Source organism: Microplitis demolitor, chromosome 5 (genome assembly GCF_026212275.2).
Source record: "Microplitis demolitor isolate Queensland-Clemson2020A chromosome 5, iyMicDemo2.1a, whole genome shotgun sequence".
Classification (NCBI taxonomy): domain Eukaryota; kingdom Metazoa; phylum Arthropoda; class Insecta; order Hymenoptera; family Braconidae; genus Microplitis; species Microplitis demolitor.
This window is the reverse complement of record NC_068549.1, coordinates 22,818,248-22,846,166: the sequence shown is the minus strand read 5'-3', so window position 1 is coordinate 22,846,166 and position 27,919 is coordinate 22,818,248. Positions and strand designations below refer to the sequence as shown.

The following is a 27,919-nucleotide window of genomic DNA, read 5'->3' as shown; positions in this document are numbered from 1 at the left end:
ATTCTTTAACGAAACTGTACAAAATGGTATAGTTAAAGTAACCCAGTAGTTGATCATTACCGCCATCAGTAGCTCACGCTGCCACGGCAGATGCGCGAAGGTCAAAAGTATTTTAAAAATAAGGCCGTAGGCACTGTGTGGCAGTGTAATATTATTATTGTATTGGTAATATGGCAGCAGTGGACGTTTAAGGGTCGTGTGGCGTTGTTGTAATGGCAAAAAGTTTGCAAAAGGTGAGTAGTCTACGTCCATGACAAAAAAATTATTTTTTTCATAAAACCGCCCATCTTACCTCTCATTTAAAATTAATTACAGTTTTCAGTTCCTTGTTACCGTCATCGGGAATCATAGATAAATAAAATTACCTAAAATAAACCGACCAACAAAATAAATAAAAATAAAAGAAAAGAAAAAAAAAATAAAAACTCGGTCCAGTATTTCAGTGTGCCGTAATTGTGTCTCGTGTTCTTCTTCACAATGGCGCTTAAGCATCGCAATCGCGAATATTGACATTTTAGAAAACATTATCTGGTTTTTTAAAATTTTTTATAATTATTATTATTTTAAATCCAGCAACTGCAGGTACACATTTTATCCATAATTAATTTATTATTTATTAGATTTAAATTTAAAAATACGTTATTTTTTTTTTGTTAATATATGACGTAGGTTATGCGAATAGATGTTTTTAAATAGAATAGTAGTGTCTCGTGAACCCTGAAGGATTTTACAGTTATACTGCAATGTGGCACATTTGCAGAAGCGTAGAGAACGTTGTGTTGGTCTAGGTGTCGTGTGATAGTCTAACTAAATACTCTACAGCTGGATCATTTGTGTCTTTAAAAAAACATATATATATTTTTTTTTTTTATTTTTTTACGTTTGTGCCTCGCGAATGTTTAAATTATTTTTGAAAATAATAATAATAGTCAGAATTTGAAATTTAAAAAAAAATATCAGTGAAGTTTAACGCGGGTGCTGAAATATATGTATGATTAAATATATAGATATAAATATATATATGTATATGTATGTATATGTGTGTATGTATATGTAGATATATATGTATATATATTTATATAAATAAGTAAAGTGTTTATTTTATTATTAGCAAGTGTTGAGTTGATTTGGTTGTAGGGTCGGGATTGGAGATAGACAAGATGGACCAGCAGTATTGCCTACGGTGGAACAATCATCCAGCGAATTTAACGGACGTGTTGAGCTCACTGTTGGCGAGAGAAGCACTTTGTGATGTTACATTAGCGTGTGTTGGTGAAACCTTCAAGGCACATCAGACAATACTTTCGGCATGTAGCCCCTATTTTGAAAACATATTCCTCCAAAACATTCATCCGCATCCGATAATATTTCTCAAGGATGTTAATGACACTGAGATGAAGGCGCTCCTGCATTTTATGTACAAGGGAGAAGTTAACGTCAGTCAGCATCTGCTGCCTATGTTCTTAAAAACGGCAGAGGCGTTACAGATACGCGGACTCACTGATAATAGTGTAAATAATAAGAACAATGACGACAAAAGCTCATCTCCGGAGCCGGACCAGACGCAGACCAGCGCCAGGCATGCCGACTCACCTAACCTACAACCACATCCTGAAAAAAGAAAACGAAAAGTATCTGGAACTAATTACGATGTCTCGATGACCGGTGGACCTCCTAGTGAACGCTTTCTATCCGATTCTCAGGTATTTTTTTTTATTTATATTTATTATTATCATTATTATCTAGTAAAATAAATAATTTATTTTAATTTCTACTCCAAAAAATTATCACAAATTTTTAATTACTTGAGTTTTTATGATTCTGAAGTCAACTGTTGACAATTTTTTTATTTTTTTTCAACAATTAAATTTTTAACAAATAAAATAAATAAAAATATGCACATGTAGAACATTTAATAAACTACAAGTGCAATTTTTTTATTATTTATAGTTTTTAAAAAATCTAAAAGTTATTAAACGTTGGCGAATTAGGATCATGAGTTTTTATTACGAATGTAGCAGACATCAGACAAATTTAAAATTATAAATAATTACTAAATTAAAATTTAAAAAAAATGCACATTTAAAAAATTTAAATATTGATAAGTGCATTTTTTTTAAATATTATTTTTTAAATTATTTACTCAATTCATTTATAATTATAAATATGTAAATTATATAAAAAGCCCATTTAATTTAAAGCTGAAAAAAATATTTATAATTCCGCGCTCCAAAAAAAAATAGTTAATTACATTAATACTTTAAACACGTGGATTACTTATAATTATGTAATAGAATAATTCCCTATTTATTATGACTCATAAATAATTAGATTAATAAAAGTTAACTCGGTAGTAAAAAACAAAAATTAATATAAATTTTACCACTAAAACCCATTTATTTAATTAGTAATTAAAAAGTATTTAAAAATTTATAAATAACCGCAGTTTTTTTTATCCAACAAAAAATATTTAAAAAACAATCAGAGATATTTTTGTTTACAAGTTGAGTAGTAGTTGATTTAAAACACGCAGGTGTTATCTTAAATATTTTCCCCATTAATTAAAATTAAACATTAAATAATAATTAAAAAAAAATATTAATTATGACGTAGTTAGTACACCTGATAGCGCTTATAAGACAGCATTAATTGCAATAAAATAATTAAATATATAATCTCTAAACCCTAGACCGCATCTGTTACTTAATTGGTCTCATCACAAGATAATATATTTTTTCCACGTTATTATTGTGTTCTCATTAATTTATTTTCTCATCGCTAATTAGTAGGGCCGTGAGCGAGCGTTTGCCTCCGTACAGTCTTATAAAAAATATAAAATAGACAACAAGTGGCGGAGGTTAAAACTACATAAGTATATTTTATTAGATAGCAAGAATTTGACGATTGTCCTTACGAACCGAAAACTTTCTCCAGGTCCTAGGTATTTTATTTGACCTAGATCTCAACTAGGATACTTTGTACGTTGACTCATGATTATTTTTTAAAAACTCTAGCCTTTTTTTTCTTTAGATTTTTAAAACCTCGGTCCCTTTCTCCAGGGAGATATTTAGCACAGGAGCGGCGAAATTCAAGTCTCATATTCTTTTATTATTTTTTATTGTGAATGCCGCACTTGTATACAGGATAATTATTTTTATTCCGGTACATATCAACTTGTAATACTCGGTGTCCTTGAAAAAATTGCCGCAACAGACAATTTTACATTATAGTCATTCATATTTATTTATATATATATGTCTATGTACTTCAACAACATCGTCTAGCTTTTCCGGGCTTTAAATATATATATTAAATGGGATATTTTTTTGTTTAAAAATGTAAATTACATAAAATTTTATAAATTTAACTAAAATGAGGCGTTATGTAGCTATAAAAGTATGTCTGATATATGTATACAATTGATTACTCAGCTTTTCAAATAATAATTTAATACGTCCTTGTAAATGGGACCAAGTTATTTTTTTTTATCATAAATTTTTAAAACCAGCTGTAACTGTCCTTTGATATTTTTTAAATATTTCCACTCTATTTATTTAACTTTTTAATTAAAATTATTATTATTATTATTTATTATATAAATACATTTTTATACTTTAAAAAATACTATATTTTTTTTTAAATATAAAAAATACATGATACTGAAATTAGCCGTTTAATAATTTTTTGATTTTTGATAAAACGATAAATTTTGAAAAAAAAAAAATATTTGAAAAAATTGCACTTGTAGTTTTTTTAATTTTCTACATGTGCATATTTTTAGTTTTTTTTTTTCTTCAAATTTAATTGTTAAAAAAAAAACTCCGAAAATTTATCATTTTTTGCTAAAAAAAAATTTATGTAAACTTCTATTAATATCAGTAGTAAAATATGAATATATATATATTTTAAAAAAAATTACGTCAACTAACGATAAATGTTATCTTTATTATTTGCAGGCATCGTCTCAATGTAGTTACAAATCAAGTCCTACAGTGATCCCAAAGTCAAACAATACACTGGGCGGTGATTTAGAAGATGGAGGCCGAGCAATATCACCGTCATCTCAGGCGCAAACGACTATAAAGCAGGAGCTCGATCACCACATGCCTGATTTTCACGACAACATTTCTCTCCCCGTAAGTACTCGTCAATTTACAGGCACGGTTTAACTCTTATCTAAACCTTTTGCAAACATTTTCAATCTTTTCGTTTTCCAATCGCTTATTTTTCCATTAACAAATAAATATATATTAATGTACATATATATAAATGCATGAGCAACTATTATTTTTTATTATTATTATTATTATTATTATTAATAATAAAGTCTCCCAAGTGCTACCGTACTCGTATCGCTGGGTTTGCAAATAAAATACTCGTCAATAAAAAAAATAATATAAATGTTAAAGTCAGTCATCGACGCATGACGTGATTGTGTAAGCATTCGAAAAGGTTGTGCTACTACGCCCGACCCCGCGACCACTTATTTTTTTTACTTTTTTTTTTTTGCACATCGCGAATATATATACACAAAATATATATAGAGGTACGAGTGCGAAACTTCTTCATGCATAAATTTATTTTTTATCGTTACGTCTGCTTTTTCGACTGTGTGCTGGCCCTGAATATAATTATCATCATTTTGTCATTCGTATTCAATTCATATACATACTTTTTATTATTATTATTATTATTATAACTATTATTATTATTGTTATTATTACGACGTTATTTTCGTCGGCACATTTCCTATAGATTTATAGGACGTAGAGAAATAATTTTTGAGTCACATGGGAAGGAAGGGATTGAAAAAAAAAAAAGTAAATTGGCTTAACTATAAAAAATAGTCGAAATTTCGAATGTGTTTTATTAAAACACGAATCCTTTCCTTCTCTGTTGACAGAAAAATATGGAGTGGTTGCATCAAAGAGATGATATGAAGATTGATGATAATGATAATGATGATGAAACTCGGATGGAAAATATAAATATGGAGGACCAGTTTCCCGCGTCAGTCTCTTATCAAATGTCTCGCGAGAATAGGAAAACTATTGGAGCCGGTTATCGATATGATATGACGTCACTGTCATCAACGGGAGAAATTGCACCGGATTATTGTTACCGTGAAAACCGCGAGATTCGGAGCCGAGCAACGGCCACTGTCAGCTTTAGTCCTTATTCTTACAGCTCGGTGACTCAACCCGGCAGCTCTAGCTTGACCCTAAACTCCGACCCAGGCTTAGACTCTAGTAATAATTATTTTAAAAATATGAATAATAATGATGAAGATAAATCAGCTGTAAGGTTTTGCGTTAATTCAAGTGTTAGACCGAGGAAAAATATAAATACGCGAGCAGGCATATCTGTTATACAATCGACCTTGTGTAGTAATACGACTTTACAAGCTACCAGCGTTCATAATCATGCTCAGCGTCCGGCTAGCGGCGGCAATGCCGCGAGAAAACTCGGCAAATTCAAACCAACTTGGCTTGATATTTATCCGTGGTTGCAGTACGACTCGATAAATAATTTAATGTACTGTAAGTACTGCAGAAAATGGAGTGACACTATGCCGGAAATACGTACGTCATTTGCCGCGGGCAATGGAAACTTTAGATTAGAAATAGTTAATCATCATGATAGATGTAAAGTCCACAATTTGTGTGTGGCCAAAGATAATGATCCTAAGGGCGATTGAGTACGAGGTGAGATAGGGGTAGGGGTAGAAATCCCGGTGCGGATGGGGGTGAGGATGAGGTAGAAGTGGAAGCGGTTCAACATCAACATCAGCATCTGGTACTTTGTAGCTTAAAGAGACCGGAATTGAGGGTTTGCTTTGCCGCTTTTAGAGCAAACGCTTTTTTAAATAACTCTTTAATTTTAACTATTTAACTCCTTTGATGAGTTTATTATTATTATTATTATTGTTTTGTTATGGTTATGGTTTACTTGGTGGTAAACTTGGACTACACAGTTGTGTGATTTTGTATGCATTTAATTTCCGGACATTTAGTTTGGAGGGAAAAGTTCTAAAGTTTTTTTTTTCTTGTGATTATTTACTCAAACTTTGTGATAAATGAGGCTAGTGTTTATTGTTAATTTTTTTAGTAATTTATAATTTATCTCAGATTACAGTTTTCATATATTTTTATGACTTTTCATAAATTAATGAGTAATTGATTTAAAATTTTTATTTATTTGTAAATGAGCTTGAAATTTTTACGGGAACTGTTTTAAAAAAATGTCCAACTTATACGACTTTTAGAATATTTAAAATATGTTAGGGTTGTGAGTACTCATTTGAACGGAAATTTCCCGCGCATTACGAATTTTAACTCGGAAATTGACCATTTTTTAGAAGAATAAAATAAATTTTTTTAAAATTAAATTACTGGTTTAATAAATTTTATTGTACAGTTGAAATTAATTGAGGAAAAAATTTTAATAAAAATAAAAAAAAATAGTCCAGAGGAGGAAAATTTTGATTGGTTATTCAGCAGTATGTAAATTTAAAAGCGTCACAACAATCAATAAAATTGCAAATGCGGATTACAAAAATAATTCCAAAGGGATCCACATATGTAGATTTATAATCACGTTATTTCAAAACAATAAAAAATATTTTTCTATAAATAAATAAATAAATAAAATAATAATGTTAAGGGCATGCGCATGCGTGTAATTTATTTTATAAATTATTACCATAATAATGTAATTATTTATCAATAAATTGTTGTCTTTAAAACCATCACTGATATTTTAATAATAATAATTATTATTATTTAAATTACCATCACAATCATACTTGTCAGTTATTTATGTGTTTTTATTTATAAATTTATTTATGCAATTGTCTTCAGGGTCATCCAGTCGGAATGCTTGGCGAAGACGGAGGACCAACTGCGGGGGCACTTAGTGATGGTGTCCCTGGTATGGAAACTTCTGAGCACCATAATCCCCCAGAAATGCTCGACGGACTTGATGGTAAGAATTTTTTCCTCAACTTCATTTTATTTTTTTTACTTTTCTTCCAACAAAATTAAATCCTCGTATACTAAAATTAAAAATTCCCACAATATAATTAAATTTATTGATTATTACAAAAGTACACGAGTTAATTTTGTTGGAATGCATGAATTTTACGGAATGATTTTTTTTTTTAATAAGTGACATAAGTAGTTGTACGAGACGAGCATCCCTTTATAAATTTAAAAGTGCGAGTGTATTTTATTTATTTATTTTTTTAAAATTAATTTATTAATTTTTTTTTTTTAAATTTAAAAATAAAATCTCAATGCCCTTAAAAATAATAAAATAAAAAATTACATTTAATATTAAATATAAAATAATACAATAATATATGAATATATACTTATATATTTAAATGCCAATATCGAATATTAATTACATACAAACATGTAGGTTGTGGTGATGGTATCGTGCATTTGCTATGTTGCGGTAAAAAAAAAAAAATTGTTGCAAGTGTCTCTCTCCCTGTCTCACTAGTCTATTTTATTTAAAAACAAATTTTTTTTATTATTTATATTAATATAACAACTCAAAACGTAACACACAAATATAAATATACATAAAAATATCTATATATATATATATGTAAATAAAATAAATAACAACAATAATAATGAAATATAAAATAAAAATATAAATTTAGACATATATATTAATAAAAATAATGAAGAAATGTACATGCAAATGGACAGTACACGGCAGTGATTGATGCTGGTGCGTGGGTTGATTGTGTGTGGCTGACTTTGTCGAGTGATCGTTTTCTCTCATCTTTATTTCATGTATTTATTTATTGTTATTATTATATTATATATTTATTAATTAATTACCTTAATTTAAATAATCGGTTGACGGACTCAAAATTACATTTTTTTTAAAAACGGGCTTATTATTTTGCATGAACTTTATGTTATTCGCTTATGCAATTCCTGCATGCTCCTTACTCATTTTTATTTTCCTTAAAAGTCGTTATTGTTTTAGTTCAAATTTTTTTGAGCAACATTTGTGTTTTATTATTTATTTGAAATATGATCCTGAATCTAACAGACACAGCAATTTTTAGATTTTTTTTTCAACAAATAAATTACAAAAAAAAAAAAGTAAAAAAATGCACATGTAGGAAATTTTAGAAACTATGAGTGCAATTTTTTCAAATATTTTTTTTTTTCATAATTTATTGTTTAAAAAAAGAACCCAAAAATGATTAGTCGTCAGCTGACTTCAGTATCATTTTAAAATTTACAAATCTCAGGCTGGGGTATTATTTTTTACTTGGAAATTAATAAACGATCAACGTAGAAAATGTGTGCTGTAGAAATGTGTGATCACTGATTATTAAATAATTATTGATAATTAAAAAAGCAAGGTATCCATTTGTGCGTTAATTTTTCACCGTTTTATTCAAAAATAATTGATATAAAAAAAAAAAAAAAAGTTTTATAAATATTTATATAAAGTACTCGATATCTGAAGAATTCTTGATTCTTTGCTGCGAACTTTTCTCTCTCTATTCTATTTCTTTGCGACATTGTAGAAGAATGACGTAGAATTTAGTGTTAAAAGTGTGCCGATTTTTGCAAGACTCTACCAAGCAACAAACTTGAAAGTACTTTTTTTAAAAAATATTATAAAAAATAGTAAACCGGAATATTGAATTCCAGGACCAACAGGAACGAAAAAAGACAAGGACATTAAGTATGACCTTCACAATAAATTAGAGACGCAGCTCGGTACTGAAAGTTGTAGATTATGCGGTAAGAGTGTTGCGAACATTAAAAAACACATGAAGTCACATTTTCCCGACAAATATCAGTGCCAAATTTGTATGATATCACTTACGAGGTCCGACAATCTCAAAAGACATATTAAACTTAAACATGGAATCCGCGAGGGCTCAATGATTTCTCCCTTCATGCGTATGGAGGCTAAACACTTTCTCGCAAAAGCCGCCGACGATCCGTATCTCACTTAGCTCCGATAATTTATTTATATATTTATTTATTTATTTATTTATTTATCATACTACACATTCCGTACGTTTTTACCCGCATTTATTTATAAGCGCAAGGCTTCAATGCTAAAAAAAAAAGAAAATTTTCGAAAATGAAAACTCTCCGACTCAGGAAATATTCGTGTATTTTAATAATTAATGGCAGTCTGATCGTTATCGTGACTACCTCTTTACTTGATAATTATTTACTATTACTACTATTATTATTATAATTATTTAGTGCCATTTAATGATAAATTATAAAAGCGTGCGTGTTTTATTTACAATTTATAATTACGTATTTAACATTTTTTTAAAAATATTTAATATTTTTCACAGCAATTTAAATTGCATATTACCATTTAGAATGTAATACATTTATAGTAAATAAATAAATAAATATATATATATATACGTATGTACGTATATAATATATAATATAAAGCTCTTTCTCTGTTTGCGAAACGTAATTCCGCATTGAAGTGAAATAGAGTAAATAAAGTAAAAAAAAATATTCAGCGGTATTAAATTTCACAATTTAATAATCGTGTTGATGTTGAGTATGACGAAAAAGTAAAATAAAAAACCTAAGTACATTTCCATTGAGTGGAGGATGAAAACTTATCTTGGGTTTGTAGATATATATGTATTTTTTTTTGCCGGAATACAGATGTAGTAAAATGCGACAAGCTTCTATTGAAGCTTTCGTCTTTACAATATCCTGTATTTCTTATTCTTCAGCTCGTTCTTGTACTTGCACTTGTACTTTACTACACGTACTATAATACTATTGAAGTACGCATTCGTATTCGCATTGACATTAAATCTGGATGAGCTGACGAGTGTGCAAAAAAATTCAATGTTTTATTACATCTTAGAGAAATATTATATTTTTTTATCTAGACGTTTGTGCCGTTAAAATGCTTTATTATTTTTTGTAATAATCGCGGATCTTTTAGAAATATCAAAGCTACACTTGAGTCGTAAACTTTTTTTTTTCTACTGGAAAATCTTGCAGTTTAGTTTTGTTTTTTTCCGTTAACGGGAATTTTGATATTTAGTGCGGTTTTATTTTACGGTTTTCGGATATTAATTTTTTGAAAACTGCGCCGATCTATTGCGCATTTTAATTTTTATCGTATTTGTGTATAATCAATCATCTGAAACATATTTTTTGAAATTTTTTTACGGATATTTTTTTGTAGAAATTCCGAAAATTTTAAATGATTTTTTTAAATATAATCTCTATTTCAAAACACCATAACTTCCCTGGTTAAAAATATTGATTGAAAAAAATTGAGAAGCGGTCACTTCATGCAAAATGTGTATATATATATATATATATACGTCAATTTATTTGAGTAATTGTACTTTCAATGCATTTCCGTACAAAAAACATCCAACGTGTAATTATTCAAGTTTTTCTTAAGATTTTTTAGAAAATTTCCTGAAATTTTAATTAAATAAGGAATTTTAGTCATAATAACTCAAAGATTTTTTTAATATAACCTCTATTTTGAAATACTTTTTTGAACAATTTCGTTAATTATATTGCGTATTTAAATTTTAAACGCATTTCCGTTCAAAAAACATCCAACGCGTAATCATTTAAGTTTTTCTTGAAATTTCCTGAAATTCAAATCAAGTTACTAAAAATTAAAATAATATTTATTAAAAAATCTCTATTTTGAAATTATCCGAAAGTAATTTTAAAAAAAGTGCGTAAATTTTTTGCGTATTTTAGTTGGTACCGCGTTTCCGTAGGTAAAAACCCACCGATAATTATAAATGAATAAAATTTTAAGCATTCCCCTGGTAACAATATTTAAATATAAATTCCTAGGTGCGCAAAAATAAATAACAGTAATTTCTATGAGAATATTTAGTAACCGTTTAATTGAATAATAGATTCCATTAAAAAATCCGATAACTTAGGGAAGTAATAAATAAAAGTAAATAAAAAAGTTGAGAGCTGTATGAATTTATAATGAGTATTTTCGCGCAAAATGTCTTTTTTATTTTTAACTTGAGGCTATATTCTCTAGTGAGAGCTAGTGTAGAATCGCCATCGCCGTGACCGCGCATTTTTATCGCGAGTTTCTCTCCATTCACTTGACGAGCATCTTTGTAATGGATTTGTTCTACTAGTGTACAGTCGGGAATTTATAAATATAAAGACTTTTAAAGAAATAAATAAATAAAAGGAAGATATATCTTTCGGTGCAGAGAAAGCGGCATATAATATTATATACATACATACATATAGATTTATATTAAACCATAAATACATATATATATATATTTTAAATATTTTTTAAATACAGTATTATATATAATTATATTTTAATAATATTGAATATTTAAATTTTAATATCGCGATTTTACGCCATAGGTTGTGATTAATGACGTAGGTTATTGACCTAAATATTTTTTTTTTAAATATCCCATTGATTGTAACAAATCACCACTAACTTAAGTCGGGATATTTATTTTTAAAATAATTAGGTCCCATTGTTTTTAAGTAAAAGAAATAAAAAATAGAATTTTGAATTCTGAAAAAAAAAAATTTTAAAAAACTAATAAAAGAAAAAAAAAATATAGAAAGACTGAGTAAGGATCCCCGAGTCAGAGACTCGAAATAGTCATGAGAAACTAGTCCCCGAAGGCCACAGGCTCTAACGTAATTCCAGATTATTCTTTGAGGTCTCATTCTGGTGCCTTTTTATAAGTCAATGTCAATAATCATCCGTGTTCAAAAATAGTTTTATGTAATTAAATAGTAAAAAAAAAACCTGAATATCAAGGAAAGTTTTAAGTTATAAAATGCGCAAAACGTACAAATTAGCTAACATTTAAATTTTATATATTTAGAATATATTTATACATATTATTATTATTAATATTATAATTACCATTACTTTTACTATATAAATATATGAAATACGAACGGTATTTAATGTAATGTTATATAAAAGCTTGTCTCATCTCAACTTGTTCTGTTCCGTACAACTTAACTCTCTACTGTCTCATGTTTAAACCGTGTCTAGTCGCCTTGAATTCAAGTGAATTTATAATCCTCTTGTACAACTACCTCGTCGTTGTTGTCGTTGTCGTCGTCGTAGTCCAAATTTCATGTACTTCATATTATTTTAAACATTTTTCAGTCCTATCTTTCATGCAGAATTTTTTATCTCTTTTCATATGTATATTTATATCCGTCTAAAATTTTAAGCCAAAAAATGGCCCAGGTGGTGAATACAAAGTCGAAAATTATCTAGGTCGATAACTAGCCCTATGGCCCTATGGCCAAATTAATTTCTTGGTCAATGTCCGGTCTGTTTATTAAGAATAATTAAATTTCGCCGTTTTTTCGGCCAACTTTCGGATTTTTCCTATAAAATTTTATGATTTCAGTTAAGTTTATCCATCTTGGCCCTTTTTTGACAAAATATTTTTATCCAGGTATATATAAATATATATATCAGGTCAATTATAAGAAACTGAATATTTTCCTTCGCAATAAAAAAAATTAAATTGTATTTTAAAACAAAAAATAATTCTACTTTTTAAAATTTTTCGCTGAATTTTTGAAAATGCGTAAATCATTTTTCAAATTTTTAAATTCACAGGAAAAATTTTGTCTTCTGTAAATTCAAAATAAAACCTCATTTTAAAATTTACTAGTTCCAATTAAACCCAAAATTAAAATTTTCCAAAAGAGGATTTATATTTTTTATTTTAAAATAAAAAAATCGCGCGCAATTATTTGAAATTCAGTTTAAAATTTTAAAAGCAAGAATTATTTTTTATGAAATAAATTTGCCTGATATATCACGTGCCATTGCTGCAGTTCTTCTTCCGTTATAGCTCGTGTTGCCTTAAAAAAAAAATTAACAATCAACAAAAGAAATGAAGTAAAAAAAAAAAAACAAATATTTTTACTCGAGCAATTTATGTCAATCGTAATCTTTCTGACGCAAGCAATTTAAACTAAAAAAATAAAAAACAAAGTTTGCTCAATACTTTTCAAAATGTACTATTTTACTAATAATAATATTAATAATAATAATAACTAGCTTACTAACACGTATGCTAGTGACCTGTAGTTTTATCGCGATAATCTAAAATAAAATATTTCTCTAAATTTAAGATAACGTTTGTTACTAATATAATTTATTACTATAACTAAAAATAAATAAAATTATATTTGCATGGTAATACAGAAGCCACCATAAGTAAATAAAACAAGTAATAGTAAAGTGTTGTGTGGTAAAAAAAAAACTATTACTTTCGTAGCCCAAAGGTCATTTAAATATTTATTCAAATTGATAAGGCCGTTTTAAAATTAATTTTAAGTTATAATTAGAGCCGGTCGTTATCTAGCGTCTCAAGTACAGTGTACATATAAATTCATATTTCATACATATAAATGTATATACAATACTCGGTATAGTATCGTCAAGTCGACAATCAATCTTCCGTCTCTCTCACAGCAAGATAAGCCACTTAGTCACATTTAATCTTACCCTTATTACTGTTACTGTTACCTCGAGCTACTCGATAAGAGGATCAACATCGCGACTAAATTCCGCAAACTGTTTCCTCCTTTAGATATCTTACTTTGCTTTGCTCTTTCCTTTTCAATTAGTTATTATACTATTTTATCACCATTATTATACTGAAAAAAATTATATTTGTGATAAAGATATTTTATTTGTGACGAATAATCAAAAATTTTGCGACAACTAACCTTTATTTGCATGAGTGCGTGTGTAGCATACATCAAAAAAATTTTAAATTATAAATAATGATAAAAATAAAATTTAAAAAAAATGCGCTTTTGAAAAATTAAAAAATTAATAAGTGCATTTTTTTAAAAATATTTTTTTTAAATTATTTACTATATTTATTTATAATTTTAAATTTGTCTGATGTCTGCTACACTCATTTATTTGCAAAAATTCGATCATTTCTTTACCCCAAATAAATATATATTTAGCCATATCCAAATATACGATATCTTTGGCTCAAATAAATATTTTTTTCAGTGTACCATTATTATTATAAATTAAAATAATTAAATGCGTTAATTTGGGCTGCGATTTTTACCCGTTTTAAAACATTACTATTACTTTAAATATTAACATTATATTTGTGCATGTACTTAATATTTTATGTAATCGGCAAATATATTTTTACAAAAAAGTGACCCTTTGAAATTAATCATAAAAACATATATTTATTATTAAATAATTTCCAAGGATCAATTAACAAATAAGCGTAAGATTTAACTAAAATAAACTGCGTTATATATTTTCGTGATAAAGGCCATACATATAATTAACACGCTTTGAACTAATTACCCAAGTGCGAGAGTTGAGAGTAAAAAATTTTAAAATAATAATTCGCAGGGTTTGAATAATTAAAAAAAAAATTCTTTGTCCTCAGCGATCAATACGTGAAATATAAATGAAATATAAAATGAACGAATGGATCAATGATGAGTGCAAATGCATCTAACATTGCCTAGGGGAAGGAAACTAACCCTCCAAGTTAACCCCTCATTTTATTTTATTTTATTTAACTTTTTTTCTTCATACAACTCCCCCTAAAGTAGAAGCAGAGCACATTGCCAGGGACCCTCTGTTACTCTGACAGAACCCTCGATTATTCGAGGCGATTCCCCTCTCACTCTTACTCTCACTCTACTCCCTTTATTCTTCAGCTGAGAGCGAGTGGCAAAGAGTAGATGTGCCACTGAGTGTTAGCTGTAAGCTATAAACTGATGAAAAAAGAGTAGACTTGCACAAGGTCAGGCTGGTCTTCAGCTGCCACCCTTGTGGCTGGATCTCTATGATACAAGGGATGCTCATGTCGCTCTGAGTTCTAGGCTCTGGGTTCTGGGTTCTTGTTGTCTGTTATTCGTACCAGTTGAGTGTATTTGTAGCTGTAGATGTAGCATTACTATTACCATTACCATTACATAATACAAAGATGGCTCGTTAGCTACTCTACTAACACCACTGGCTTCCGCAGCTGCCGCTATTGTAATAAATCGGTCAGCATATTATTCATTTATCTCTTACTCCCGCAAACTTTACACTGAAAAATAAATATTTTTAGCTCAAGCTATCGGATAAAAAGTTTAAGAAAAAGCTTTCGGTCTTTGTATAACACAAAGATGGCTTAGGTCTATTAAAAAACCTTTGGAGCGTTTGTTTCAAGCATCAGTTACACGGTCGATTGCCGGACAGACAGAAATTAAAGTAAGGTCATAAGGGGTTTCCTATCGTCACGGCAACCCGGATTCCTGACACTTGGAGTGTATCGAGGTCGATTCTCATTCAACTCAGCTACAAGAACAAGCTCCAAGCTCGTAACCGAGCTCTCAAGATCCTAGCCCACTTCTTCTTCTTCTTCTTCTTTTTTCTTCTTCTCATGGTACGAAGAAGAAGCATAAGTTGCTGGTTAACTTGTTCAATTCACCCTTGATTCTAAAAACGGGTTTTGTTGTACCGCTTCACGAGCTTCTCGTTCCTTTTACCCACTGGTTATTTATTTTTTCATTTTCAGTTTTTTTATGTTATATCCACTCTTTATCAAGTATATATTTACTCGGATATCGCTTCCACTCGTTCCTTTTATTCCACTTCTTTCATCGGCAAATATCATGATATATCTTCTAGCAGTACTTTTATATATTTAAGTACCTTTAGCAACTTTTACGTTCAATTCTATCACTTTAGCTTTGATTGAAATGCGATCGTGTTTGATATTTTTATTAAAATTTAAGGGGCATTTATAAAATATATATTTATATATTTGTTATAAATAATCGTGTGTCAAAGCCAAAGTCTTGTTGAGATTATAACGGGTGCGTGAAGATGCCACTTGAATCAATCAGCATCCAATCCCTTCTTGTTCTGTCCTGAATATTCCTCTTGACTGCATTGATCTGCATCATCAATACATCACGATCACTATCATTAACGTGATCATCTTCAGACCTCAATAATTCCCGCAATGTTAATCTGCAAATTCTGTTATCAATAGAGAGAGAGAGAGAGATAATTATCATCAGTTATGAAAAAAAATTATTATTTAAATTAATTAGATTGCATTGACATTTATTATCAATTTGACTTGATTAATTAATTCGAAGCGTGTTGATTAATTTATTTAAATAAACGAAATGATTAATATTAAGCGACAAAGTATTGTAATATTTTTGTACTTGAATATTTGTGTCAAAATAAAAATACTATTTATAATTAAGGGTATGAGTGATTGAGATGACGGATGATTGGCTTTAAATTTTCAAGGAAAAAATAATATTAATTATGTAAATTATTAAGGAGCTATATAAATATATTTCGAATAATATTGTCATTTAATCATTATCCTTATCATTTTTCCTTATTTATTATTTATTATTTTTATTTTAATTAATGCTTTTATTTTTGCTAATTTGCTAATCGGCTACTCTAACAATTACTAACTTTTCCTCATTAAAAAAATTTATAAACAAAATATATGTTAGAATATTTAAAAAATATATAAGAAATAGATATGATAGTATTTTAAAAAAATATATTAACAATATATTTCAAATATATAAAAATTATATTTTTTATGTCTTTATAAATGTAATTATTTTATATATTCTGAGGTATACTTTTCATATATTTTTCATATATTTTTTTTATGTATTTTTAATATATTTTTTGATAAATTTTTTTCATGGGAGTTTATTAGTGTTAATTAATTTATTGTTAACAAAATTTAAGCAATTAATTGCACTAATATAAGATTTTTATTTATTTAACATAATTAAGCCTCTTTTGCTCACCCGTTACCACACAGACACTTATTTGGCTCCATTAATCATCGAACCTAACGACTTATTAATTAATGAAAATAAAAATTGTAAATATATAAGTGTAATGAACGAATGCCACTTTGTCAGGTTGATTAATAATTATAATAATTTAGTTAATTAATATATGTGCTGACAAGTTGGCATCGTGCCGTTCAAATTGTGTGTTGAGTATTATCCGATAACAACATTAATATTAATAATGTATAATAATAACATTTGATATTAATTTATAATTTATAATTGAGTAATAAATTAAAAAAGGGATAACGTGATTCATAGCTTTTTTTCGCACGACGCAGCTGCTGTACAATATTTTGCACACAAACACACACACACTCACACACACAGACCGGTGTAAGGAATGCGGTTAAATATATATATATAAATATATAAATGTATATATTTTCGCGTTATTTAATTGAGATCGGTAGTGGAAGGACGTGTGGGAGACCCGAAATTAAATTTAAATATTTTTTTTTTTTTTTATAAATTAAATTAATAAGTTTCTACTTGTGAGAAAAAAAAATTGAGTTAAGTTTTAACTTCTTAAAAAAAAAAATTAAATTAATGAATTTCTACTTGTGAAAAAAAAAATCAATTATGCGCCACCTAGTGGTGGTTTTCAAAACTAAAAAATTTTTCATTACTTTTTTTTTATTTTTTTCTTTTTAAATAGCCGCCAAAAAAATCGGGCCTCCCATGAAAAAAAAATTAATAATAATAATAATTAATAACAAAAAAAAAAAAAAAAAAAAAAAAAAAAAACTAAAAAAAAAATTAGGATTCGGGAATCATCAGTTTAGTGACTTGTCTTGTGTTGATGTTGCAGGTTCAAAAGCCTGGCACATGCGGCTGACCTTTGACCGGGTGCCAGGCGGCTGCAACCTACACAGGTGCAAGCTGTGCGGCAAGGTCGTGACGCACATCAGGAACCACTACCACGTCCACTTCCCCGGCAGGTTTGAGTGTCCTCTCTGTCGTGCCACGTACACACGTAGTGACAATCTGCGAACTCACTTTAAATTTAAACACCCCGAGTCAAGGAAAATAGACCTTAATGATTTCGTCGCCAGCTCACTGGCTCTGTCCGCGTCAAACAATGACACCATGAACACCTTGTCATAAGACGAGCTTGCGTGGGTGCGCGGTGCGTACGTACGCCCACGCAACGTGGATGCCCAACAACAACAACAACAACCACCACCGCAGACGTGGCGCGTGCCGGCCCTCATTCGTGATACCGAATTTTTAAATAATATCCATAATAATAGCATTAATAATAATAATCTAAATAATTCTATAATTAATAATAATAATATTAATAATAACAATAATAATAGTAATATAAATCCGAATCTATTCACGCCTGGATGGCCGGCTTCATTTTTACTGTTCAATCATTTCTTCTCTGAACACCAAATCTTGTAGGTCTTACGCTTATAATGATTTATATAAATATTAATATATAAACAAGGTGATAATGTCACTATTTATTATTATTAATTAATATTTAAATTTGAAAAAAAAAAAAAAAAAAAAAAAAAAAATAACGTGATGTATGAGGGTGCACAGTGACTTTTTACTATAAATTTTAATTGTTATAATTAATATATAAATTAATGATTATTCGAGTTTGATGGAGATCAACGCGATTACATCGAACATGTTAAGAAGAGGATACCCAGGCGTCTAATAAATTCATTTTTTAAAAACTATATATAAATAATATATAACACACAGTAAAAAAGGATTCGTCGAAGTGTAAAACCACCAGCTTTAATTCATTGATTTTTTAACATGGAAATGTTATTTTTTTCAAAAGTAACACTTTTTAAATGTCAATTTTTAATTAACACACAGTATATGTTAAAAACACTCAGAGTAATTATTGGAAAATTTTTACTATTAACATATAACGTATGTTAAAAAGACATCAGTAAGTGTTAACTTTTCGTTTTGAACATATATAGGTAAATTTTTACGAATCCTTTTTTACTGTGATATATATTGTTAATTTTATCGGATTTCGATGGGTACAGCTTTATTTGTCTGTGTTAGAACTATTTAATAATCAATTTTTTTTTTAATTGACATTAGCTACGTTGATCGTTGGATAATGAGGGCCTCGTAATCCCACGCGGAATTTTAAAAAAAAATTTTTGAAAATCGTTCAACAATGATTTTAAATTGTTGAACATTTTTGAGAATAATAATAATTATTTAATTAGATAAAATATAAATTAATAATTGACACACTAATTTGATAAAAAAAATGGGAGCAAAATGTGGTGCCAATTTTCCGTAGTTGCTGCTGAGCGGCGTCGGCGACTGGCAGCCATTTTCTTTATTTTTTTTTTCTTCTTCATTATTAACTTTTTTTAATTAATTATGAAAAAATTTATTGATTAATGTTATTATTATAATTATTATTATTATTATTGATTATAAAGATGATAAACGCGGGGTAAATCTTTATTGTTGTTGAAAGTTTTAAAGTTTGACATCATATTAGATTGTAATTTATATAACCCGGGGGTTGTAGTTGCTGTTTAATTGTCTGTTTTATTATTAATATTAATTTTAATTTAAATTGAATTTAATTTTATATATATATTTAAAACTGACATACCGTACGAAAATTAACGTTTATTTAACAACGAATATTATTTTTTAAAATTATATATCTTTATTTACATCTATAATATGAATGTTTTAAATATTTAAAATATATGTTGTTGACATCTAGAAGTCTATAAATATAAAATCAACTGTGAGTAATGCAGCAAATTTGTGGAAAGTTATTACATTCCACGATTAGATTGGGACTTAAGCATAGACGGAAGAATATAAGATTTTTATTGTACGAAAAAGAAAAAAGAAAAAACAAAAAAAAAATTATGATTTATAGTATCATATTTTATATTTTATATATTAATAATCTAACTGTCATATAATGATTGGTTATAGATAGTTTATGATACAATATAAATTACGCAATTTTTATTTTATCACATTACCAATTATTTATTTAAATAAATAAAACTCATACTTTTATTTCAATATTTTTCTTTGATCTTTGTAACTGTAATTTATTATTTTTGAATTTACCGCCGACGTTTTTAAGTGTCGCCATCTCTACGATAGTCAACAAACCAACTTCTGTATAAACATAAGAGTAGTAATAGTTGGCAACACTGAGTCGGCCATTTTGAATACCGGAAGCCATTTTGATTTCCTTCTTATTTTCCCCTAATTTCCTAATAAAATAATAAATTAATTGTTTAAAGTTACGAAGATTAATTAAAATATTAATAATTTGAAATAGATGAGTTTATTAAAATAAATAATAGGTATTGTTGGTGTAATTATTTAAAATAATTACATTGCGCGTTATAATGGTTGAGGATAGTCCATTTTGTTTGCCAATTAAATTTTTAAAATTTTTATTATAATTATTAACTTTTCGCGGCAATAGCGACTACAGATTTATTTAATTTTTATTTAATAAAATAATATATTTTAATATATATATATATATTATTTATAACAAACATAACAAAGATAATTGATGTTAGTTATTTTAATTTAAATAAATGAAAGGGAATAGTAACAAATGATGCAATAGTAGACACGGAGGTTAATTTTTAAATGAAAAATCTAATAGAGAAATAAAGAGTCAAAGTAATAAACTATTCAAAGAGCCAAACCGCTTAAATAATTGTGATCATATGATATTACCGTCTATCTCTCTTTTATTTTATTATTTTCTTTTTTTTTCTTAATATCGGGATGGTTAAGTTAATTAACAAGATTTTAAAACATAATTATCACACATGGGGGCACTTTGCATGGTTATAGATTTAAATTTACATACAATACAATTATTATTTAATATTAATAATAATATATATATATATATATAAAAAAAAAGTTATATATATCCAGAATATTAATATATTATGCAGATTAATAGATATTAAAAAAATAATATATTGGATAATTTATTATATTTTGTTTGTTTTACCGTTTTATGATTTTATATTATACACAATGTTATTTAATATTCATATATATGAATACTTGTGAGCAAATATGTGAGCCGTGTGCTTTGTGTTATTTATTTAAAAACGTCCGAGTTATCATTATTTTATATTATTATTATTTTAGTGTTTTTTTTAATTAATTATATTTAAAGACACTTGTCTATCTTTTTCTGGTTAATTTTTTATTCAAATATTTAAATATTATATTTTTTTATTTTAATTATCTGTACTTTTCAAACGATACTTTTTTTTTATACGAAGCGATGAAATTTTTTTTTTTATACTCAGCTCTGTGACTCGGAATCGGTGGTAAAAAAATTTTATAGGATTTTTTCCAGCTACTGCTGATTAGAAAAAAAAACAGCATTTTTATTTTTTTTCAAAATTTTATTAATGATTTTTTAATTTTCTTTTATCAAATTTTTTATAAAAAAGACCGCGGATAATTTTTTTGAATGAGCCCGCGTCAATTATCAAATTACGGCAAAAAAGTTTTGAAATTTTCGCTATTGGCGTTAACAAAAATAGTCCGCTCTGATTTTTTTTTAAATTTTTTTACTAGTCTAAAATAAAATGACCAAAATTTTAATTATTTATATAATTTGTAATAAAAAAATTACTTGTAAATGACCGCAATTAATATTTTAAATAACCGCGCGTAAAATTTAAATTTTTTCGAAATTTTTCTCCACAGAAATTATGAAAATTTAAAAGCATAAGCTGTCATAAAGAGTAAAATAATTAAAACCATGATGCAAAGTGGAATTGCAATACCCGTAGGTGGTTATATATTAATATATATACCAGATATTATATCTCCTATACATATGCATACACATTTGAATATATGAGTGAAATTAACTCAACCGCGAGTTATTTCCGAGTAAAGAGACAGCTCGAGCTTATTATTCATTAGCCAAAAAAAGAAAACAATTTCATTTCCACCGAAAACAAAGCGCTCTTATAATTTATTTATTTAAAAAAAATCCATGAATTGAAACAATAAATATATAAAATTAACCAGAAGAAGACTCGGTACGTGTAAACAAAGAAATATATACGGCCTGCACCAAAAACCAAACATTGATTACCGCAATAAATACAGAACCGTCAGATTAATTAATAAGCAGGCTGCCAGGCTGTTACATTAAATTTTTATTAACTAATTATTATTATTACTACTTATAATATCTTTACCTTACTTATTAATACTAAAAATAAAAATGAATAAAATCTAAAAAAATAATATTATTAATATTTTGATTTATTATTTTTTATAAATAATGCTAATAAGACCACTATTAACTTTGCACTTCAACCGCAACAACATTATTTATATATATTTACAACCGCGTGGTGTGGAGTGGAACATTGTGATAAAATAGATTGGTGCTAACACCTTATTGAAATTGAGATAAATTTAAATTAAATTTAATCTAATCTAATCTAAACTAATTAATTAATTAATAAATCAAGAAAAAAACAACTAAAAATCGTGCAATATTGCGATAGGGAATATTGTCATTCAATAGATCTGGTATATTTTTCCCTTATCGATATCTAATTAGACGTAATTTATTTTATAAAATTAATAAATTTATAAATTGACATTTTAAAGCTCAAAATTTTAGCCTAATGTGATATATGTAATTCAAAATTTTAATTCGACAGGGAAAAATTTACTTGTGTAATAGGTGATAGCACAGTAATTTTAAAAATATCAACAATTGTTTATTTATTTTTAAAATTTCATTTTTATTATTTAAATAAATAATTTGTGATGAGGATTTAAAACGATTGTATGTTAAATGATAACCGATGGCTGTGCACGTGTGTAATTTTACTGAAAAAAAAAAAAAAAAGAAAAAAATAAATAAATGTTACCTAGGGCTTAAGATTTTAAGTTTAAAAACTATGTGTAGATACGTTTTTAAATTTTTTTCACGTATCGAGTGCCCGTCGATCTGTTGAGTGACAATTGCGATTTTCCCGCGTTAATTCAAATCTCTTTGTACATTATTTAACTAAATAAACAAAAAAAATTAAAAAAACAAAATTTACTATTATTAATAATTAATCTAATTAATTAATAAATAATAATAATATATATATATATGCAAAGTATCAATATATATGTATATAGACTTCAATATACATGTATATTTGTGTATATATTTCATTAAAAAAATATATTTAAATCAATCAATTATTATATACATATATATATATACATTTTGTTATATCTTTTTTTTTGGTGTAATTGAAGTTTAGAAAAAAAAAAAAAAATCGTAGCCAGCGATAAGTGTTCGATTTCGAATAATTAGTCTTGAAATTAACGAGTGAATTGATTAGAAATTTTTTTCTAAAATAGACACGATCAGACTGAAGATGTGATTGGGACGTGGAATGTTATACGATTTTATTAAAAAGTAACCAATAAAATTGTATAGAAATACAAACTTTTTGAAAAGAGAGAAAGAGTGAAAGGCATTAGTGGTAATGCATTTCAATAAAATGCTGTTGCATTAAATCGGTTATAATGAAAATAAGATATATATATTTTGTCATTATACTCATTTATATTGATTGATTTATTATAATTACTAATTTATACTTTTTTTTGCTTTCTTTTAAATAAATCCTGTCCTAGTTTCCACATATTTCAGAGCTGGTACAAATATTTCAAAATAGTTTCCATTTTTGAATAAATACTTATATATAATTTGACTAGAATATTTAATTTCAATTATTAGTCGCTTTTACTATAAATTTTTTAATTAAAATTCATAGTAGGTTAGGTTTGATTGTTTTGTTCGGGTCCTATCGGCTTCGCTCGGTTTCCATCGGGTTCACTCGGTTTCTATTGGCTTTGTTCGGGTTCAAAAATTTTCAGTACAATCTGAAACAAAATGAAATATTTGTAACCTTCTCTAAAATAATATTTATTTAATTACTTCCATTTATTATTTACCTCAACTTAAAACTGTTTTCAAAGCAATATCTGTCAATATTTAAAAAAAAAAAAACTTAAAATTATCTTAGTCCCAAACAAAGCATAAACAAAGTAATATATATTTAAAGTACAGTTACTTACGGGACAGGTGTCGTTGAAATTGAATGACATTTATAATAACAACAAAACTGAAACAAAGATAATTAACAAAAGTATTTTTTTTAATTGTTGGAACAAAAAATTTTGTTCAGTTTCAACGTCACCGAACAACTGCGGCACTATACATAAAAAATAAACTAGTTAATAAATCTTATAAATAATAATATATACATTTATACAATTAAAAAACGGTAATAACTCCATTTAAAGTTTTAACGCAAACTTATTAAACAATAAACAAAAAAAATATATTTAATAACAAATTGTGGAGGATTGTTTTTCTGATCTGCGTTCGAGGCGATTCGTTGATGAAATTGCCAAATTATTTTCACAAATTAATAATTTTCATTGATAAATATAATTAATTAATTAATTAAAATAAATAAATAAGACAAGGGTACGACAACGAATCGGCAGCTCGATAAATAAAATTGTTTAATCTCCCTCGGATTACGATAATAGCTAAAGTTAATTAACTGCAGAGATTAACGATAACAATAAATACAGAGTAATTATAACACTCAAGGGAAACTAAAGATTAAGAGGTAAATCGGTTAGTTTTACTACGAAAATAAATATTATTAATAATATTAATATAATAGTTAATTATTAAATAAAGTTATTCTTACAATTTTATTGTTATTATACTCTAACATGAAAAAATAAAATAATAATAAACAAGGTTTTATGTTATTATCATTAATTTTAGTGTAGATAATATGAATGAATATAAATATATTTAAAAAAAAAAAAACACAAAACAATTACAAAGGATTTAATTACATGTGCATTTAATGTATTTCTTACTAATTTTTGATTAAACATAAATTGTGTGTTAATAGATTCGTATTTATTTTTTTATATTTTTTCCAGCTCATCTTTGTTTTATTATTTTTTGTTATCTGCATTAAAAATTTTAATTTCAATGTCTGTTCGTCAGTAGAAAACGTCTTTCCGGCCTACTGTAATATATTTTTCGCATAATTTTTCTTTCACGACATCTCCAAGTGTCCGAGAGAGAATGAACCCGGAGTCTCCCCCACTACTGACTATCTCTTAAATGCGCAAGAAAAAACCGGAAACACCCGAAGTTCATTTTCTGGCGGAAAATTTTGAAAAAAAATTGTCATGCATTTGAAACAAGTGCGCATGCGCATATTTTATTTCTTTTCTATTAAAACAGGACAAAAATTTGAATTTTCGCGCAGATTAGAGAAAAAATATATCAGACACTTTTAGTAAAAAATTCGTTTTTAATTTTATTTAAATTTTTTTAACTTTGAAATTTTTAGTACCGTAACTTTGAATTCATATATTTCTATCAAATGTCATTTAATTTTTATTAATCGCGCCAACAGACTCCAGACATTTAAATTACAAATTTCAATGCAGATATATCTTTAAAAAATATATTGTACGACACAGGATAAAACACTAATTTAAAATTTTCCTGTTTTATCCCTTGCCACACAATATACTATCAATAAATAGAGATAATCGCGCGCAACAAGTGGGCAGCTTATTTCACTTCCTCCACTTTTTTCCTCCTTCCCTGATAATTAATTTATTAAATTTACTTTTTTTAAATTTTTTAAACGTACAGTAGAATAAAATATGATTTATTTGTTTGTTTGTTTGGTTGTTTTAAAATGACAGAGACAAAGAGAGAGAAAATAAAAAAAAAAAATTAGTGAGAGCGGGAGAAAATGGATTTGAAATAGAAAAAAGTGAATTGGAAGCTCGATTGAAAGTATGAATGATTTAATTAATAAATAATATTAAATTAATTATTAATTAAATAAAATATTTGAACGATGCATCGAGAGATCCACGATCGATCGTGCGCAGTCGAACCGTTATCCCTTAAAAAAAAAAAACAGATTAATTAATAAAATAAAAAATAAAAAAAAACGAAGAATCGAATAAGGAGCAGACTGCCATGCTGACTGTGGTTTCTGTTGTTGCAGAGCTCAAAAATTGGCGGATTTCTCAGATATTTGAACGACAGAATAACACGGACGAGAGGAGGCGTTGCTCGTTGTGCGGTAAGGTCGTAACAAATGTGCGGAATCATTATTACGTGCATTTCCCAGGCAAATACGCTTGTCCACTGTGTCCTGCTGTTTATACACGCAGTGATACACTTCTCACGCACACACGCACTAAGCACGCCCACGTGCAATAGCGCACGGGATTGTATCGTCCTTATTACGGCGTGATCTAGCCAACAGGACACTTTTTTTTTTTTTAACAAATATTATAAAATGTATATATTTATATATTTTACTTATTTTATCAACAGACATTACGCATTAATATCAACTCTATTAATTATTTTATTAATATTTATGTCAAAATCATATGTTGTAAATATTTTATTGTAATTTTATATTTTCGACGGCTGGTTTTTTTTTTTCTTTATTTTTTTTCTTTTAAATACGAAATATTATTCAATACATATCTGGAAGCTCAACATGCCAAAGAAATATTTATAAAAAATTTTAATATTTGGCGACGCCTAGTGCCTTCAAAATTCATAAATTTCATAAAAATTAAAGAAAAAGCCAAGTCGTTAAAAATAATTTTATTTTTATGTTAAACATCTCATCGAGCTTCCGTGTCAAATCTCATATTTATTAAGACTTATTGTCATCTATATCAAGATGCCAAAGATATATATATATATATATGTATATGTATATATACATATGTATACGTATATATGTATTATATATATTAAATATATTCGATGAATTGTAAAAATTATTGCTGTGATTTTTTGAAATATCTAAAAGTGCGTTAATTATCTCAGCAATAATTAATCTAGTTAATTAAAATATATATTAATTTTATATATGCGTAATGATATGCTTAATAAATTAAAAACAAGGGTTACGAGAGGCTCTAATATTGTAATGCCTTTGAGAATGTAATATATTTATTTATTAATAGTAATATATAATATATATAAATATAATAATAGTTATAGTTGCAGTTTACAATAAAAAATATGTGGATCCAAATAATTTCCAGAGGAAAATTTAAAAAAACACTTGTAATCCGGCTAGAAAAAGTATACAATAATATAAGTAATATTGTTAAGTGTAGTACAGTACATACATTTATACTTACATACATCCAGGTACGTAATTTACACAGACAAGTGGATTTAATAATATATAGAAGCCGTTAACCGTAAGCTCAAACAAGATCAGAGAATAGAACACACCCAGGCTAGAAACCAACTTGAAGAACTTTAAATTACATTTTAAATTTTAACTATATTTATATATATCTATATATATAAATTAAAAATTATTATTTGTTTATAATTAAAACCAAAAATGTTATATTATAAATATATAATTTTATTTTATTTTCACCGGGATTTAAGTGATTTTATTTTTTGTTATTGAGTGAGTGTATAAAAATTTTTTTCTGCATGGAATAAATGTAAAAAGTCAAGGGTTGAATGAAAAAAGTATGATGACAGATGAAAAGCAGTTAGTCCTAATTGTTGTCTTCTGACTTCTGTTACCACGAGTAGGAAGCTCGTGTTCGGAGAATTTCAGGCTTTGGGTTTGCAGGTCCAATGCCGAGTGTCCCAGTCGGGCTCTCATATCACGAGATGTTTGCGGTGTCACTTGGTAGCCCCGCACTATGGAGGTGCCGAGCATGTGGTAAACAAGTGACCAATCGCTGGCACCACTTCCATATACACACCGCCCAGCGATCTCTCTGCCCATACTGCCCGGCAACATACAGCAGAATCGACACACTCAGGTCACACGTGCGCACCAAACACCGGGAGTTGCTCTTCGCCAAAGGCGCCTTGTAGAGGATGCCGCAGCTCGGGAACCGCCGGTGAA

The 27,919-nt window shown here is 27.5% G+C and overlaps 1 protein-coding gene across 7 annotated transcripts; it reads left to right on the top strand.

Moving 5' to 3' along the window:
• Positions 1 to 69: 69 nt before the first annotated feature.
• On the top strand, positions 70 to 27,919 carry LOC103570796 (sex determination protein fruitless). Of its 7 annotated transcripts, XM_008548664.2 has the most exons (6): positions 70 to 233; positions 316 to 582; positions 1,138 to 1,703; positions 3,957 to 4,136; positions 6,861 to 6,984; positions 8,688 to 13,844. In XM_008548664.2, exons 3-6 carry the CDS (start codon positions 1,161 to 1,163, stop codon positions 8,996 to 8,998), a joined length of 1,158 nt encoding a protein of 385 aa, XP_008546886.1. In that variant the 5' UTR covers positions 70 to 233; positions 316 to 582; positions 1,138 to 1,160; the 3' UTR covers positions 8,999 to 13,844. The 7 variants fall into 7 exon arrangements, with proteins under 7 accessions (XP_008546886.1, XP_008546889.1, XP_008546883.1 ...); XM_008548667.3 differs by lacking the exons at positions 316 to 582; positions 8,688 to 13,844 and adding an exon at positions 27,638 to 27,919 and having other exon boundaries at positions 71 to 233; XM_008548661.3 differs by lacking the exon at positions 316 to 582 and having other exon boundaries at positions 71 to 233.